The following is a 13719-nucleotide window of genomic DNA, read 5'->3' on the forward strand; positions in this document are numbered from 1 at the left end:
GAGTGGCTTGCGGAGTATAAATGTAGATGTAGATGTAATGTTTTTCCATATTTTTGTCCACCTCCTGTAGTTTTCAGTTTAATGGAACTACGAGGAGACTAGGAAGTAAATATGGCAGTCACGTTCCGAGCAGAAGCTTAGGTTAGGGACTGGAAAAGAAAGGTAGCAGACGAAACACAAGGCCCTGCGGCAGTGCGCTGTCGCTTAGGCGGCTGCTGCAGTACGTCTACTGTTAAGTTTGGTATTCTGCGCGGGCGCGGCAAATCCCGTGTCATTAATATCGGAACACGGCAGCGGCGCCCGCTGCACTCAATAGGCTGATAACAGCTTCCATCTCCGGTGCGCGACGTTTTCGCCTACTATCTGGGCCGCACGCACACTCTCCGCGGCGCGCTGCAAGAATCCAGCGCGGCGCGTCAATACCAGCCTCAAAGACTGCTGCCAGCAAAATACTCGCTTCTCCGTGCTCGCGTCGGAGGACAGTTGAGGGAAAACTGGTCGTGGGGGACAAGAGAACGTAGCTGTAGCTTCAGCTTCAGCGAACTGGAGATTCTGCAAAGTTTATGAGAAAGAATTTGCTCCCCTTCGAGCGAAAGTTTATCGTAGATCGCTAGACCAACAAATGGTACGCAGCGACTGGAAGAAAGCTGTTTTCAAGAAGGGCCATGGCACAGACGCACACAATTATAGACCTATATCGTTTACATTAGTCTGTTGTACAATTATCGAACATATTTCACTCTCAGAAATTATGATGTTTTTGGAGAACAAGCCGGCCGCTGTGGCCAAGAGGTTCTAAGCGCTTCAGTCCGGAACCGCGTGACTGCTACGGTCGCAGGTTCGAATCCTGCCTCGGGAATGGATGTGTGTGATGTCCTTAGTTTAGTTAGGTTTAATTAGTTCTCAGTTCTAGGGGACTGATGACCTCAGATGTTAAGTCCCATAGTGTTTAGAGTTATTTGAAAATCTCCTCTATAAAAATTAACATTGATTCCACAAACAGAGATCTTGTGAAACTCATGAGATTCATAGCGCTGTGGAAAACTTCGCCCAGACTGACGCCGTGTTCCTTGACTTCAGGAAGGCATTGCACACCGTTTCGCTCTGCCGTTTAGTGAAAAAGAAACGAGCTTATCGAGTATCGGACCAGATCTGCGACTGGATTCAAAACTTCCCTGCAGATATGGCTCAACACGTCTCTCTTAAAGAAACAACATCGATGGATTTAAAGTTAATCTTCGGAGTACCTCAAGGAAGTTTGATAGGACAGTTACTGCTTACAATGTGTATAAGCGATCTAGTAGAAAGCGTCGGGTGCTCTTTAAGACTGTTCACCGATTCTGCGGTTGTCTATCACAAACTAGCAACGCCAAAAGACCGTATCGATTTGCAGAATAAACTGCAGTGGTTGATGAATGGTGCGCGCTCCGGCACTTGACTGTGAGTATAAGTAAATGTAACAAATTGCGCATATATAGAAAAAGAAATCCACTACTGAACAATTACATTTTTGATGACAAACTGTTGGAAACAGTAGCTACCGTAAAATATCTGGAAGTAACTATCCAGAGCAACATTAAGTGGGTTCACAACATAAAACAAACAGTAGGAAGAGCAGATGGCATAGAGAGAATCGTAAGGAACACATCCACGGATGAAGTGGCTTATAAGGCGCTTGTTCGACCTTTTCTTGAATATTGTTCATCAATACGAGATACTTACCAGGTAGTACCGTCAGAAAGGATAGACAAGTTTCACGTTTCGTCACGGCATCGTTTAATCGTGACGAGAGCGTTATCGAGATGCTCATCAAACTCTGTCGGTAGGCGTTACAAGAGAGGCGCTGTGCATCGTGGAGAGGTGTACTACTGAAATTTGAGGAGAGCACTTTCCGGGAACAGTCGGGCAACATATTACTTCCTTCCACAAACATCTCGCGTAATGACCACAACGATAAAATTCGAGAAATTAGAGCCAATACTGAGGCTTACCGATAATAATTCTTCCCACGCGTCAGTCGCGAACGGATCAGTTAAAGGCACCAGATGTACTCTCCGCCAGCCACCATTCAGTGGCTTGCGGAGTATGATGTAGCTGTAGATGTAGATGTAGATGAAGGGAGGGCGGTGCAACTTACGTAAATGCTATAACACGAAATGATGTCACTGGAATCCACCATGAAATTCTGAACTTGCAGTGTAGTCAATACGTAATAAACGCTACATTTGTGCCAGCCCAGTATTCGAATCTCCCGGTTACAACAACGAGGATTGGTAACAACCAACTGTATTTTTGAAAAACATTAGTTTATTGTTCAGATCCGGCATAATTGTGAGTTGGATTAAATGTACACTAGACCGAACACTGCAGGCCTGTTGAGAAGCAAACGACTTGCACGTGCAGAACATGTCGCTCTTATGATGATGTCTGGTTTGTGGGGCGCTCAACTACAAGGTCATCAGCACCCGCACAAAGTCCCAATTGTTACATAGTCCAATCTTTTACATAGTCCAATCTAGCCACTGCCACGAATGATGATGATGATGATGAGGATGAGGATGAAATGAGGACAACACAAACACCCAATCCCCGGGCGGAGAAAATCTCCAACAAGGCCGGGAATCTAACCCTGGACCATGTCGCTCATATGGATAAGCACTGATAGCCTTTGAAATCCATCTATTTTAATCCCTGCGGAGGAAGGCTACTTCTTATGGTGATTGGCGACAAATGGCAGAAAACAAAATCCAGTAGAAGAGAAGCCTTGTAGCTCAGCACGGTTCTCTGGACCTGATCCGCAAGGTAAAGTAAGTAAGCAGTCTTTTATTCCATTGATATACGGAGCTGCAGCGTTGTACAAATGTTGATACAGATCGTAACTGTTACTATGAGTTCGCCCTTAAAACTATTTATACTGGCAATGAATAAAAAGGAGAGAAAAAAGGGACAGTGCCAGAGCACATTTTTTATCGTCAAGGATGTATACGTATAAACATACACACATACACATACATACACATACACACACATACATATTTTAATCACCACAGTCTGACTGTAACTTCTCTTTACAGAATATTTTCTCCATGCGATGCAGATACATTGTTTGAATTGTTTTTATACACAAATTTAAGCAATTTATTCGCAGAATTGCAAGAATTTCCACATAATGTATGTAATCCTGACATCAAAATTTTACGTGTACTACAAGATAATGAAAATGTAGTGTATGTGTTGATAGTGACTTGTTCAGGATTGTTATGAATGAAAGTCATCTGGCCGAAATTTTGTTAATTCTAATTTATACATATAAAATTAAGATATGAAATACAACACGTATTATTTCCGTTCCCTTCATAAAAATAGGGGTGTGGGAATTCAATATTGGACAAAATAATTGCATTCTCGTAGGCAGACTGAACAATCTGCATTGTAAGTCTCTTTTCGTTGTCGTTTCACAAGACTTTTCTCCTGACTGTGTTGATCAGGTGACGATGTTCCTGGTTCGAACGTTGTGAACTCTTCATCATTGTCTCCAGTTCTTATTTAACTGTCTCGAAAGTCACACGTAGGAAATTGTGCACTACGGTCCATATGTGGCTCCTAGAACAAGGCTGAGACACTGTTGCACTGACAAAAAAATCAATAAATTGGTTCATCCAACCACTCCTATACAAGCGATTCAAATCTACAGCATCACTGATGCATCCCTCTTATTATTCCTGAGCATTGCAGCTATTTGTTCTTCCGTAGGGTGTGTGGGAAATGCACCGATTTTATTAAAAATTTGGCTCGCTCTGTCATAGGAATATAAATCAACTCAATTAAATTCACTGGATTGGAATCAGTAGATATGAAAGACTCGAAAATGCAGTGACTTTTAAATGAGAACAGTGAAATTCGTGCAGAAGTGTGGAAGCGATAATGCACATCGTGACAAATGAAAACCTTTGCCAGCCCAGGACACGAACCCCTATCTCCTGTTTACCTCTAGCAGTGGCCTTGAACAGCATGCCTCAAGCAACCACTAAAATTTGTAATGTGACCGATGCTGCCTCGTTTTCGAACACTACAAATAGAGGCTCCATTGATTTACAACGCATCCAAACTTGTGCAGTCAGATATACAGATTCTGAATACTTGGAGATGTGGAAGCAACGGTCGGAAATAAAGCGTTAGCCACGACACACTGCTGAAAGTGAAATTTTATTAAAATTTTTTGTACTGTTACGGTTATAGATGACGAGTTAAGGTGCTCCTGGGATGTTTATAGTTAATTATAAGACACTCAATGCCTAGAGAAGAAATGAAATAGTAAGGTGAATTTTCCAATCGTTATAAAATTGATATGGCCTTTTTAGAGTGACAGATAAGAAACATGTTTGCATTCGAGTTTAGTAGCACTTGAGATTTGCTCGCAATTGTGCTCATCAATTTCATTTGGCGTCAAATACACTGAAGCGCCAAAGAAAGTGATACAGGCATGGGTATTCAAATGCAGGCAACGGCCTTGCCGCAGTGGCTACACCGGTTCCCGTGTGATCACCGAAGTTAAGCGCTGTCGGGCGTGGTCGTCACTTGGATGGGTGACCATCCAGGCCGCCATGCGCTGTTGCCATCATTCGGGGTGCACACAGCCTCGTGATGCCAATTGAGGAGCTACTCTACCGAATAGTAACGGCTTCGGTCAGGACTACCATCTTACGACCGGGAGAGCGGTGTGCTGACCCCACGCCCCTCCTATCCGCATCCTCCACCGAGAATGACACGGCGGACGGATGGTCCCGGTAGGCCACTCGTGGCCTGAAGACGGAGTGCTTTATTCAAATACAGAGATATGTAAACAGGCAGAATACGGCGCCGCGGTCGGCAACGCCCATATAATACAACAAGTGACTGGTGCAGGTACTGCGGCTACAATGGCAGCTTATCAAAATTTAAGTGAGTTTGAAAGTGGTGTTATAGTCGGCGTACGAGTAATGGGATACTCCATCTCCGAGATAGCGATGAAGTGGGGATTTTCCCGTTCGACAATTTCACGAGTGTGCCGTGAATATCAGGAATCCGGTAAAACATCAAATCTTCGACATCGCTGCGGCCGGGAAATCATCCTGCAAGAACGGGACCAGCGACGACTGAAGAGAATCGTTGAACGTGACAGAAGTGCAGCCCCCGCAAATTGCTGCAGATTTCAATGCTGCGCCATCAGTATCTGTCAGCGTGTGAACTATTCAACGAAACATCATAGATATGGGCCTTCGGAGCCGAAGGCCCACTCGTGTACCCTTGATGACTGCACGACACAAAGCCTTACGTCTCGCGTGGGCTCATCAGCACCGAAATTGGACTGCTGATGACTGGAAACACGTTGCCTGGTCGGACGAGTCTCGTTTAAAATTATATCGAGCGCAGCGGATAGACGTGTACGGGTATGGAGACAACCTCATGAATCCATGGATCCTGCATGATAGCAGGGGACTGTTGAAGCTTGTGGAGGCTCTGTAATGGTGTGGAGCGTATGCAGGTGGCGTGATACTGGATCCACGATACATCTAGATACTACTCTGACAGGTGACACGTATGTAAGCATCCTGTCTGATCACCTGCATCCATTCATGCCCATTGTGCTTTCGACGGACTTCGGCAATTCCATAATTGCTACAGAGTGGCTCCAGGAACATTTTTCTGAGTTTAAACACTTCCGCTGGCCACCAAACTCCCCAGACATGAACATTATTGGGCATATCTGGGGTGCCTTGCAACGTGCTGTACAGAAGAGATCTCCACTCCCTCGTGCTTTTACGGATTTATGGACAGCCCTGCAGGATTCATTTTGTCAGTTCCCTACATTACTATTTCAGACATTAGTCGAGTCCATGCTACGTCGTGTTGCGGCACTTCTGTGTCCTCGCGGGAGCCCTACACGATATTAGACAGGTGTACCAGTTTCTTTGGCTCTTTAGTGTATATAAATGTTGCAGGAAGATAATCACCGGAGGAGTTCGTGTTGTGAGGTAACTTACCTGCACACAGCAAATATACTGTCTGTTACAGGGCCAGACAGGATTAGGCAGTATTTATTGCAAAAATAGATGACAACACATATTCGCAATAATTTACAATGATTTATTGAAAGAAGTGTTATAATACTTGAGTATGAAGATTGTGCTTGCAAATACAAAGTGTTATCATATAAACAGCTTGGCCAACCCAAACCTTTGAGAACTATTGTTTGTCCTCCATAGAGTAAGTCCTTAGTTGACACAGGTACCTTCTCATCGATACATGCTGCCCAATCTGCACAACGTTGGACAAATCGATCATCAGATTCTCGGCTTCGAATGAGTGATTCTTCATTTTCACCATCACTGTCACTTTCAAAAACTAAGCGTCGAATCGTACTACTATTAATACTGCGTCTCGGAGGAAACGATTGGTTACTCAATAAAGAGATACTATTGGAAGAACTCTCGTTGGAGTCGGACGAATTCATTGTATCGCTCCGAGTTAACGCAAATTAATTAAAATAATATTATAAATACCATTTAGAGGAGAAAGTTGGTGGCTGAAATTTCATGAGCAGATCCTGCTCAACGAAAAACGCCTTTATTTTATTACCACCCCAATTCGCGTAACGCGTCTGTAGCACTCTTTTCCCTATTTCGCGATAATACACAAAGAGCTTCTTTGAACTTTTTCGATGTTTGCCATCAACTGTATGCAATGCGAACCCCACAACGCACAGGAGAGCTCCAGAACAGAACTGCCAAACGTAGTGTAAGCAGTCTCTTTAGCAGACCTGTTACATTTTCTAAGTGTTTCTCCAATAAATCGCTGTTTTTCATTTGCTTTCCCAACAATATAGTCTATGTGATCGTTCCAATTTATTTGTTATTTTAATCCCTACGTATTTAGTTGAATTTTGGGTGATCTATCGTATAATCGAAATTTAGCGCATTCGTCTTAGTACTCATGTGGATGACTTCACACTTTTCATTACTTAGAGATAATTGCCATTTTTTGCACCCTCTTGTCTAAAAAATTTTGCAGTTCGTTTCGATCATTTGATGACTTTATAAGACGGTTACTAACAGCATCATCTCAAAAAAAATCTAAGTGGGGTTGTGTCCTAAATCAGGATCAGGAACAGCAGAGGGTCTATAACACTTCCTTGGGGAACGCCCGATAATACTTCTGTTTTACTCTGTGACTTGCCATTAATTACTGTGAAGTGTGACCTCTCTGACAGAAAATCACGAATCCAGTCACACAACAGAGACGATACTTCATAGGAACGCAATTTGGTTAGAAGTCGCTTGTGAGGAACGGAAATCTAAAAATACAGAATCAACTGGATATCCTCTGTCGATAGCACTCATTACTTCATGAGGATAAAGAGCTCGTTATGTTTCACAAGAACGATACTTTCTGAAACTGTCTTGGGTGTTTGTCTATAAATCGTTTGTTTTTGAGGTAATTCACAATATTCAAACGCAGTATATGTTCCAAAACGACGTTAGTGATTTGGGTCTGTAATTCAGCGGATGGCTATTGGTGTGACTTGATTTGGGTACGGATCTTCCTACGAGCGAGCAGATATATGTGACTGGATTGCTAAGTATGGAACTATTATATTAGTATACTCTGAGAGGGGACCGAAGGCCTTGCCATTATTAAGTTGCTTCGCTACATCGAGGATATCTACTTCTAAGTTACTCACTTTGTTAGTTGTTCTTGGTTTTAATTCTGGAATATTTACTTCGTCTTCTTTTGAGCAGGCCAATACTGTTTTTAGAAACTCTGCTTTAGTGGAACTCTCATCAGTAACATCACCATTGTTATCGCGTAGTGAAGGTACTGAATGCGTCTTGTCGCTGGTGTTCTTTACATACGACCAGAATATCTTCGGGTTTTCTGTCAGATTTCAAGAGAGAGTTTCGTTATGGAAAGTATTAAAAGCATCTCACACTGAAGTTAGTGCTAAATTTCAACCTTCTGTAAAACTTTGCCAATCTTGGGGACTACGCGTTCTTTTAAATTTGGCATACTTTTTTCGTTGCTTCTGCAAAATTGTTCAAACTGTTTTGCTTACCATGGGGGATCACTACCTTCTCTCATTACTTCATACCTCTCGAGTGCCGTCGATATATTTCTTTCAATTTAAAACACAAAATGGTTCCAATGGCTCTGAGCACTATGGGACTTAACATCTGCGGTCATCAGTCCCCTAGAACTAATTAAACCTAACTAACCTAAGAACATCACACACATCCATGCCCGAGGCAGGATTCGAACCTGCGACCGTAGCGGTCGCGCGGTTCCAGACTGAGGCGCCTAGAACAGCTCGGCCACACCGGCCGGCTTTAAAACACATCTGATCTACGCTTACATAGAGTGGCAGGAGTGGAGACTGTCCCTAAGGAAGATGTCAAGAGTATTTTTATTTGCTTATGTAACTAGATGTATTTTGTGTCTATTTTTGGTTCGTTTGGCTGTTACGGTGTTCATTCTAGCTACCAATCTACTTTGATGCCGAGATTCGCCGAGAAATATACATACTCAATTAAGGGCTGTGCATGAGTGATGTCTTATTTGAAAACAACAGAGATTAATGCCTGCTTGTAGTCCTAAACCGAGCTCGTCGTTCTCAACGAACAAATCCGTCAGATGGAGAAGTATCTTGGAGTATGCCGGCCGATGTTGCTGAGCGGTACTAGGCGCTTCAGTCTGAAACCTCGCGACCGCTACGGTCGCAGGTTCTAAACCTGCCTTGGGCATGGATGTGTGTGATGTCCTTAGGTTAGTTAGGTTTAAGTAGTTCTAAGTTCTAGGGGACTGATGACCTGAGATGTTAACTCCCATAGTGCTCAGAGCCATTTGAGCCATATCTTCGGGTATAATCAAAGAATGTATAATAAGACCGTTACTATTGAAGATGCCCGTAAATGTTCCGGAGGATAATATAAAAGCTACATCACGTTGTTCGCGGATTATGCTACTGTGTATCAGATTTTACCAGCTCAAAATAACATGTAACGAAATGAAGAAAAATCCAAAGATGATCGCCGCTTGATGCACGGACTGGCAATTTGCACTCAGCATAAAGCAATAAAAAGTATTGTACGTAAATAAGCGCAGCGAGTTGTTGTTACTTGATTGCCTAAGTGACGATCAGTCGCTGGAAATAGTCGTATTAAGTAAGCGTTCGGAACGATTTAAAGTGGTATGACCACCTAAAACAAGTTGTAGGATAACCAAATTACAATTTGAGAGTCTTTGGAAGACTCTTAAGGAGTTGTACTTAATCCACGAAAGAAGTGGCTTAAAACGCACTCGTCCGATCAATTATTAAGTACTGTTGACCAGTTTGGGAGTATTACGAGGCTGGATTAATGTAATAGAAATGAAGATCCAACGTACCAGAACGAGCGGCGCGTTTCGTCATGGGATCGTTTAGTAAGCGCGATAGTGTTATGGTGATACTCAACAAACTATAAAGGCATATTCGACAAGAGAGGCGCTGTGTATCACGGAAGTTTTCACTGCTGAAACTCCGAGTGCGTACGTTCATAGAAATGTCGTGTAACATATTGTTTTCTCCCACTAATGTCTCAGGAAATGACCACAGTGAGCAAATCAGATAAACTCGAAATGGTACATAGGCTTACAGTCGTTATTCCCGCACACCACTCGCTAATAGAGATGGATTGGCGCTCGAAGTATCACCACACAACATATGGTGACTTTCGAAGTGCAGATGTCGAATTCTAAGCGCATAACTAGTGAACAGTGTCATGCGCAGAGTGGTTACACCATTTCGGACTACTCTGTATAAGCAGTCAGAATGGTCATATATATCATAAGACAGCCAGCAAGTGCGCTGTGAGGTCAAGCGCCCTCATATGTCTGAATCAATTTGTGAGGGGAAGAGATTCCGGACTGAAGTTCGATGAAAGGTAGCTTAACAGCTGCATCCACGAAAGCAAAAGAAGTCTCTTTCACTAATCTCGACCAAGTAATTCTTGAGCATGAGTCGTTACTCTGGGACACTTTGAAAGGTGGATTAACAGAAGACGTAGAACAAAGTCTGGGAAGAGCTGCCGCGGTCATTAGGTATTTGTTGGGTCAGCACGATGACTTACGAAAATGCTCAACAAACATCACTGAGAGGCGCTAAAACAATAACATTGTAGCCCATGGAATCATTCCATGGGGGTCAATGTTATTGTTTTAGCGCCTGTCAGTGATGTTTGTTGAGCATTTTCGGAAGTCCTCGTGCTGACCCAACAAATACCTAATGACCGCGGCAGCTCTTCCCAGACGCCAGCAGACATGTTGCTTCGTCCCACAGATATTTCTCGAAATAGCCAAGACGTAGACAGATTAAGAGGCGTACTAAAAACATTCCAACTCGCGCACAGCCCACAATAAGAACAGTAAAGCAAGCTGTTTCAATTTCAGCGAAGTTAAAATGTTAAAATGTGTGTGAATTACTAAGGGACCAAACGGCTTAGGTCATCGGTCCCTAGACTTACACGCTACTTAAACTAACTTAAAGTAACTTATGGTTCAAATGGCTCTGAGCACTATGGGACTTAACATCTATGGTCATCAGTCCCCTAGAACTACTTAAACCTAACTAACCTAAGGACAGCACACAACACCCAGCCATCACGAGGTAGAGAAAATCCCTGACCCCGCCGGGAATCGAACCCGGGAACCCGGGCGTGGGAAGCGAGAACGCTACCGCACGACCACGAGATGCGGGCAAAGTAACTTATGCTAAAAACAACACACACACCCATGCCAGAGAGAGGACTGGAACCTCCGACGGGAGTTTCAGCGAAGTGCGGGATGTGGTGGTGGCACGACGGCAGACACGGGGGCCTGGTGTGCGGAAGGCCAGCTGCGGCAACAGCGCGACCCAACTGACCGCCGGCCGGTCAGCTGGACGAGCATCTGGAATCGATTGCTGCTCCCCCTTCGCTTCTGCTTCTCGTGGTTAATGGAATTTCACTGTCCACATCTGCCATGCGTCCCAGTGGAGACCGTTTCGTCATATTTTTTAACTGAGCAGCGCTGAAGGTTTCTCAGGTCACAACCAGAGAGGGGGTGACGCTTCCGCTGTACGTACATCTACATAGTACTACAGTCATTAAGTTTTGAGACTGTCGCCTGGAGAGTAAGCCGCTCGGCCACTCCGGCCGGCCTATTGACGTTTGGGCCTAAGGCATATAGACACGGCGTACACTGATTTTTTATTTTACATGGTGATTCAAAAAGAATACCACAACTTTAAGAATTTAAAACTCTGCACCGACAAAAGGCAGAGCTAAGCACTATCTGTCGGCGAATTAAGGGAGCTATAAAGTTTCATTTAGTTGTACATTTGTTCGCTTGAGGCGCTGTTGACTAGGCGTCAGCGTCAGTTGATGCTAAGATGGCGACCGCTCAACAGAAAGCTTTTTGTGTTATTGAGTACGGCAGAAGTGAATCGACGACAGTTGTTCGGCGTGCATTTCAAACGAAGTATGGTGTTAAACCTCCTGATAGGTGGTTCAATGGTTCAAATGGTTCTGAGCACTATGCGACGTAACTTCTGAGGTCATCAGTCGCCTAGAACTTAGAACTAATTAAACCTAACTAACCTAAGGACATCACACACATCCATGCCCGAGGCAGGATTCGAACCTGCGACAGTAGCGGTCACGCGGTTCCAGACTGAAGCGCCTTTAACCGCTCGGCCACACCGGCCGGCTCCTGATAGGTGGTGTATTAAACGTTGGTATAAACAGTTTACAGAGAATGGGTGTTTGTGCAAAGGGAAAAGTTCTGGACGGCCGAGAACGAGTGATGAAAATGTAGCACGCATCCAGCAAGCATTTGTTCGCAGCCCAGGAAAATCGACTCGCAGAGCTAGCAGAGAGCTGCAAATTCCACAATCAACTGTATGGAGAGTCCTACGAAAAAGGTTAGTTATGATACCTGAACGTCAACTACCCGAGGCGATGGATCGGCCGCCAGGCAGCCCGTGACAGAGCACTTCATCACTGGCCTCCAAGAAGCCCTGATCTTACCCCCTGCGATTTTTTCTTATGGGGGTATGTTAAGGATATGGTGTTTCGGCCACCTCTCCCAGCCACCATTGATGATTTGAAACGAGAAATAACAGCAGCTATCCAAACTGTTACGCCTGATATGCTACAGAGAGTGTGGAACGAGTTGGAGTATCGGGTTGATATTGCTCGAGTGTCTGGAGGGGGCCATATTGAACATCTCTGAACTTGTTTTTGAGTGAAAAAAAAACCTTTTTAAATACTCTTTGTAATGATGTATAACAGAAGGTTATATTATGTTTCTTTCATTAAATACACATTTTTAAAGTTGTGGTATTCTTTTTGAATCACCCTGTATATTGGCTGAAGGTCATATGGCCACGGCGTGCACTTAAACGGATCCACACGCTCCTTCTAACGGTCGCCGTTGTCCTCTATGCACGTCTGTGAACGTCTGTATAGTTGCTGGATGCCCCGCCGAACCACTTTGGCAGGAAGGTCCCGCACGGCTTCTCTTCTGGCAGTCATGACGTATTCGGCCGAATGAAATTTACGGCCACGCAAGGGTGCTTTCATGCGGAGAAAGAGAGATAAATCTCATGGTGCGAGATCAAAAGCTCAGGACACTTGCGACGAACTGAATCAGGTAAACGGCCGAGGATTTCCTCGTAGCGGGTTTTATTTACCGTTGCCCCTCCTGGGATGAATTCCGTATGAACAATTCCAGTTCAAGCATCAATTTGTCTTTTGACCCGTCTTTTGGCGGTTTCTTTTCTGTCGTGGCAATACTGGTATTTTCCAGGTGGCGGATTGTCAAAAAAATGTTCAAACGTGTGTGAAATCTTATGGAACGTAATTGCTAAGGTCATCAGTCCCTAAGCTTACACACTACTTAACCTATATTATCCTAAGGACAAACACACACACCCATGCCCGAGGGAGGACTCGAACCTCCGCCGGGATCATTGCGGATTGTCCCTTCTGTTGCGGGTCGTACAGGAAACACCATTTTTCGTCTCCAGTTACGAATCATTTGGGAAACGTTGGTTCATCGTCAGCACAAGTGATCAGGTTACCAAAAATCGTCAAGCGATCACCAAGTTGGTCTTGCGTCAGGATGCTGGGTAACATGTTACGTCTTTAGCTCATCAGTGAAAATTTTGTAGCACCTACCATGACTGAACTGTACTGCTGTTGCGGGATCGTCTACCGTTTGGGAGCGGTTGGAACACAACCAACATTGCAACTTTTTCAATCTTTAGTTCAGCTCCAACCATTTGTGGCCAAACAGTACCCACCTCAGCCTCTAGCCTCTAAACTCTGGCTTCCTGGCGAAAAACGTCGTCACAGGAAATTTGCTCCATAATTTGAAACGTTTCGATAGTTAGTTTGTCTAATTTCTGACAGAACGCAATTACACTGCAATTTACAGTTAACTGCCTGGCAGAGAGTTTATCGAACCACCTTCAAGCTATTTGTCTACCGTTCCACTCTCGAACAGCGCGCGGGAAAAACAAACGCTTAAGGCTTTCCATGCGAGTTCTGATTTCTTTTATTTTATTATGATCATCATTTCTCCCTATGTAGGTGAGAGCCAAGAAAATATTTTACACTCTAGGAGAACGTTTGTGATTGAAATTTCATGAGAAGATCCTGCTCAAGG

The 13719-nt window shown here is 44.0% G+C and overlaps 1 protein-coding gene and 1 pseudogene across 1 annotated transcript in view; one reads left to right on the forward strand and one right to left on the reverse strand.

Annotated features, from left to right (window-relative positions):
* Positions 1 to 274: 274 nt before the first annotated feature.
* LOC124722179 (histone H1, gonadal-like) overlaps positions 275 to 13719 on the reverse strand; it is an 84450-nt gene continuing 71005 nt past the window's right edge. The window contains exon 3 of the mRNA XM_047247379.1: positions 275 to 393. Within this exon, the coding sequence (XP_047103335.1) occupies positions 275 to 393 (119 nt within the window). The remainder of the gene's footprint in view (positions 394 to 13719) is intronic.
* LOC124723268 lies at positions 4501 to 4618 on the forward strand (annotated as a pseudogene).

The sequence above is a fragment of the Schistocerca piceifrons genome, chromosome X (genome assembly GCF_021461385.2).
Source record: "Schistocerca piceifrons isolate TAMUIC-IGC-003096 chromosome X, iqSchPice1.1, whole genome shotgun sequence".
Lineage (NCBI taxonomy): Eukaryota > Metazoa > Arthropoda > Insecta > Orthoptera > Acrididae > Schistocerca > Schistocerca piceifrons.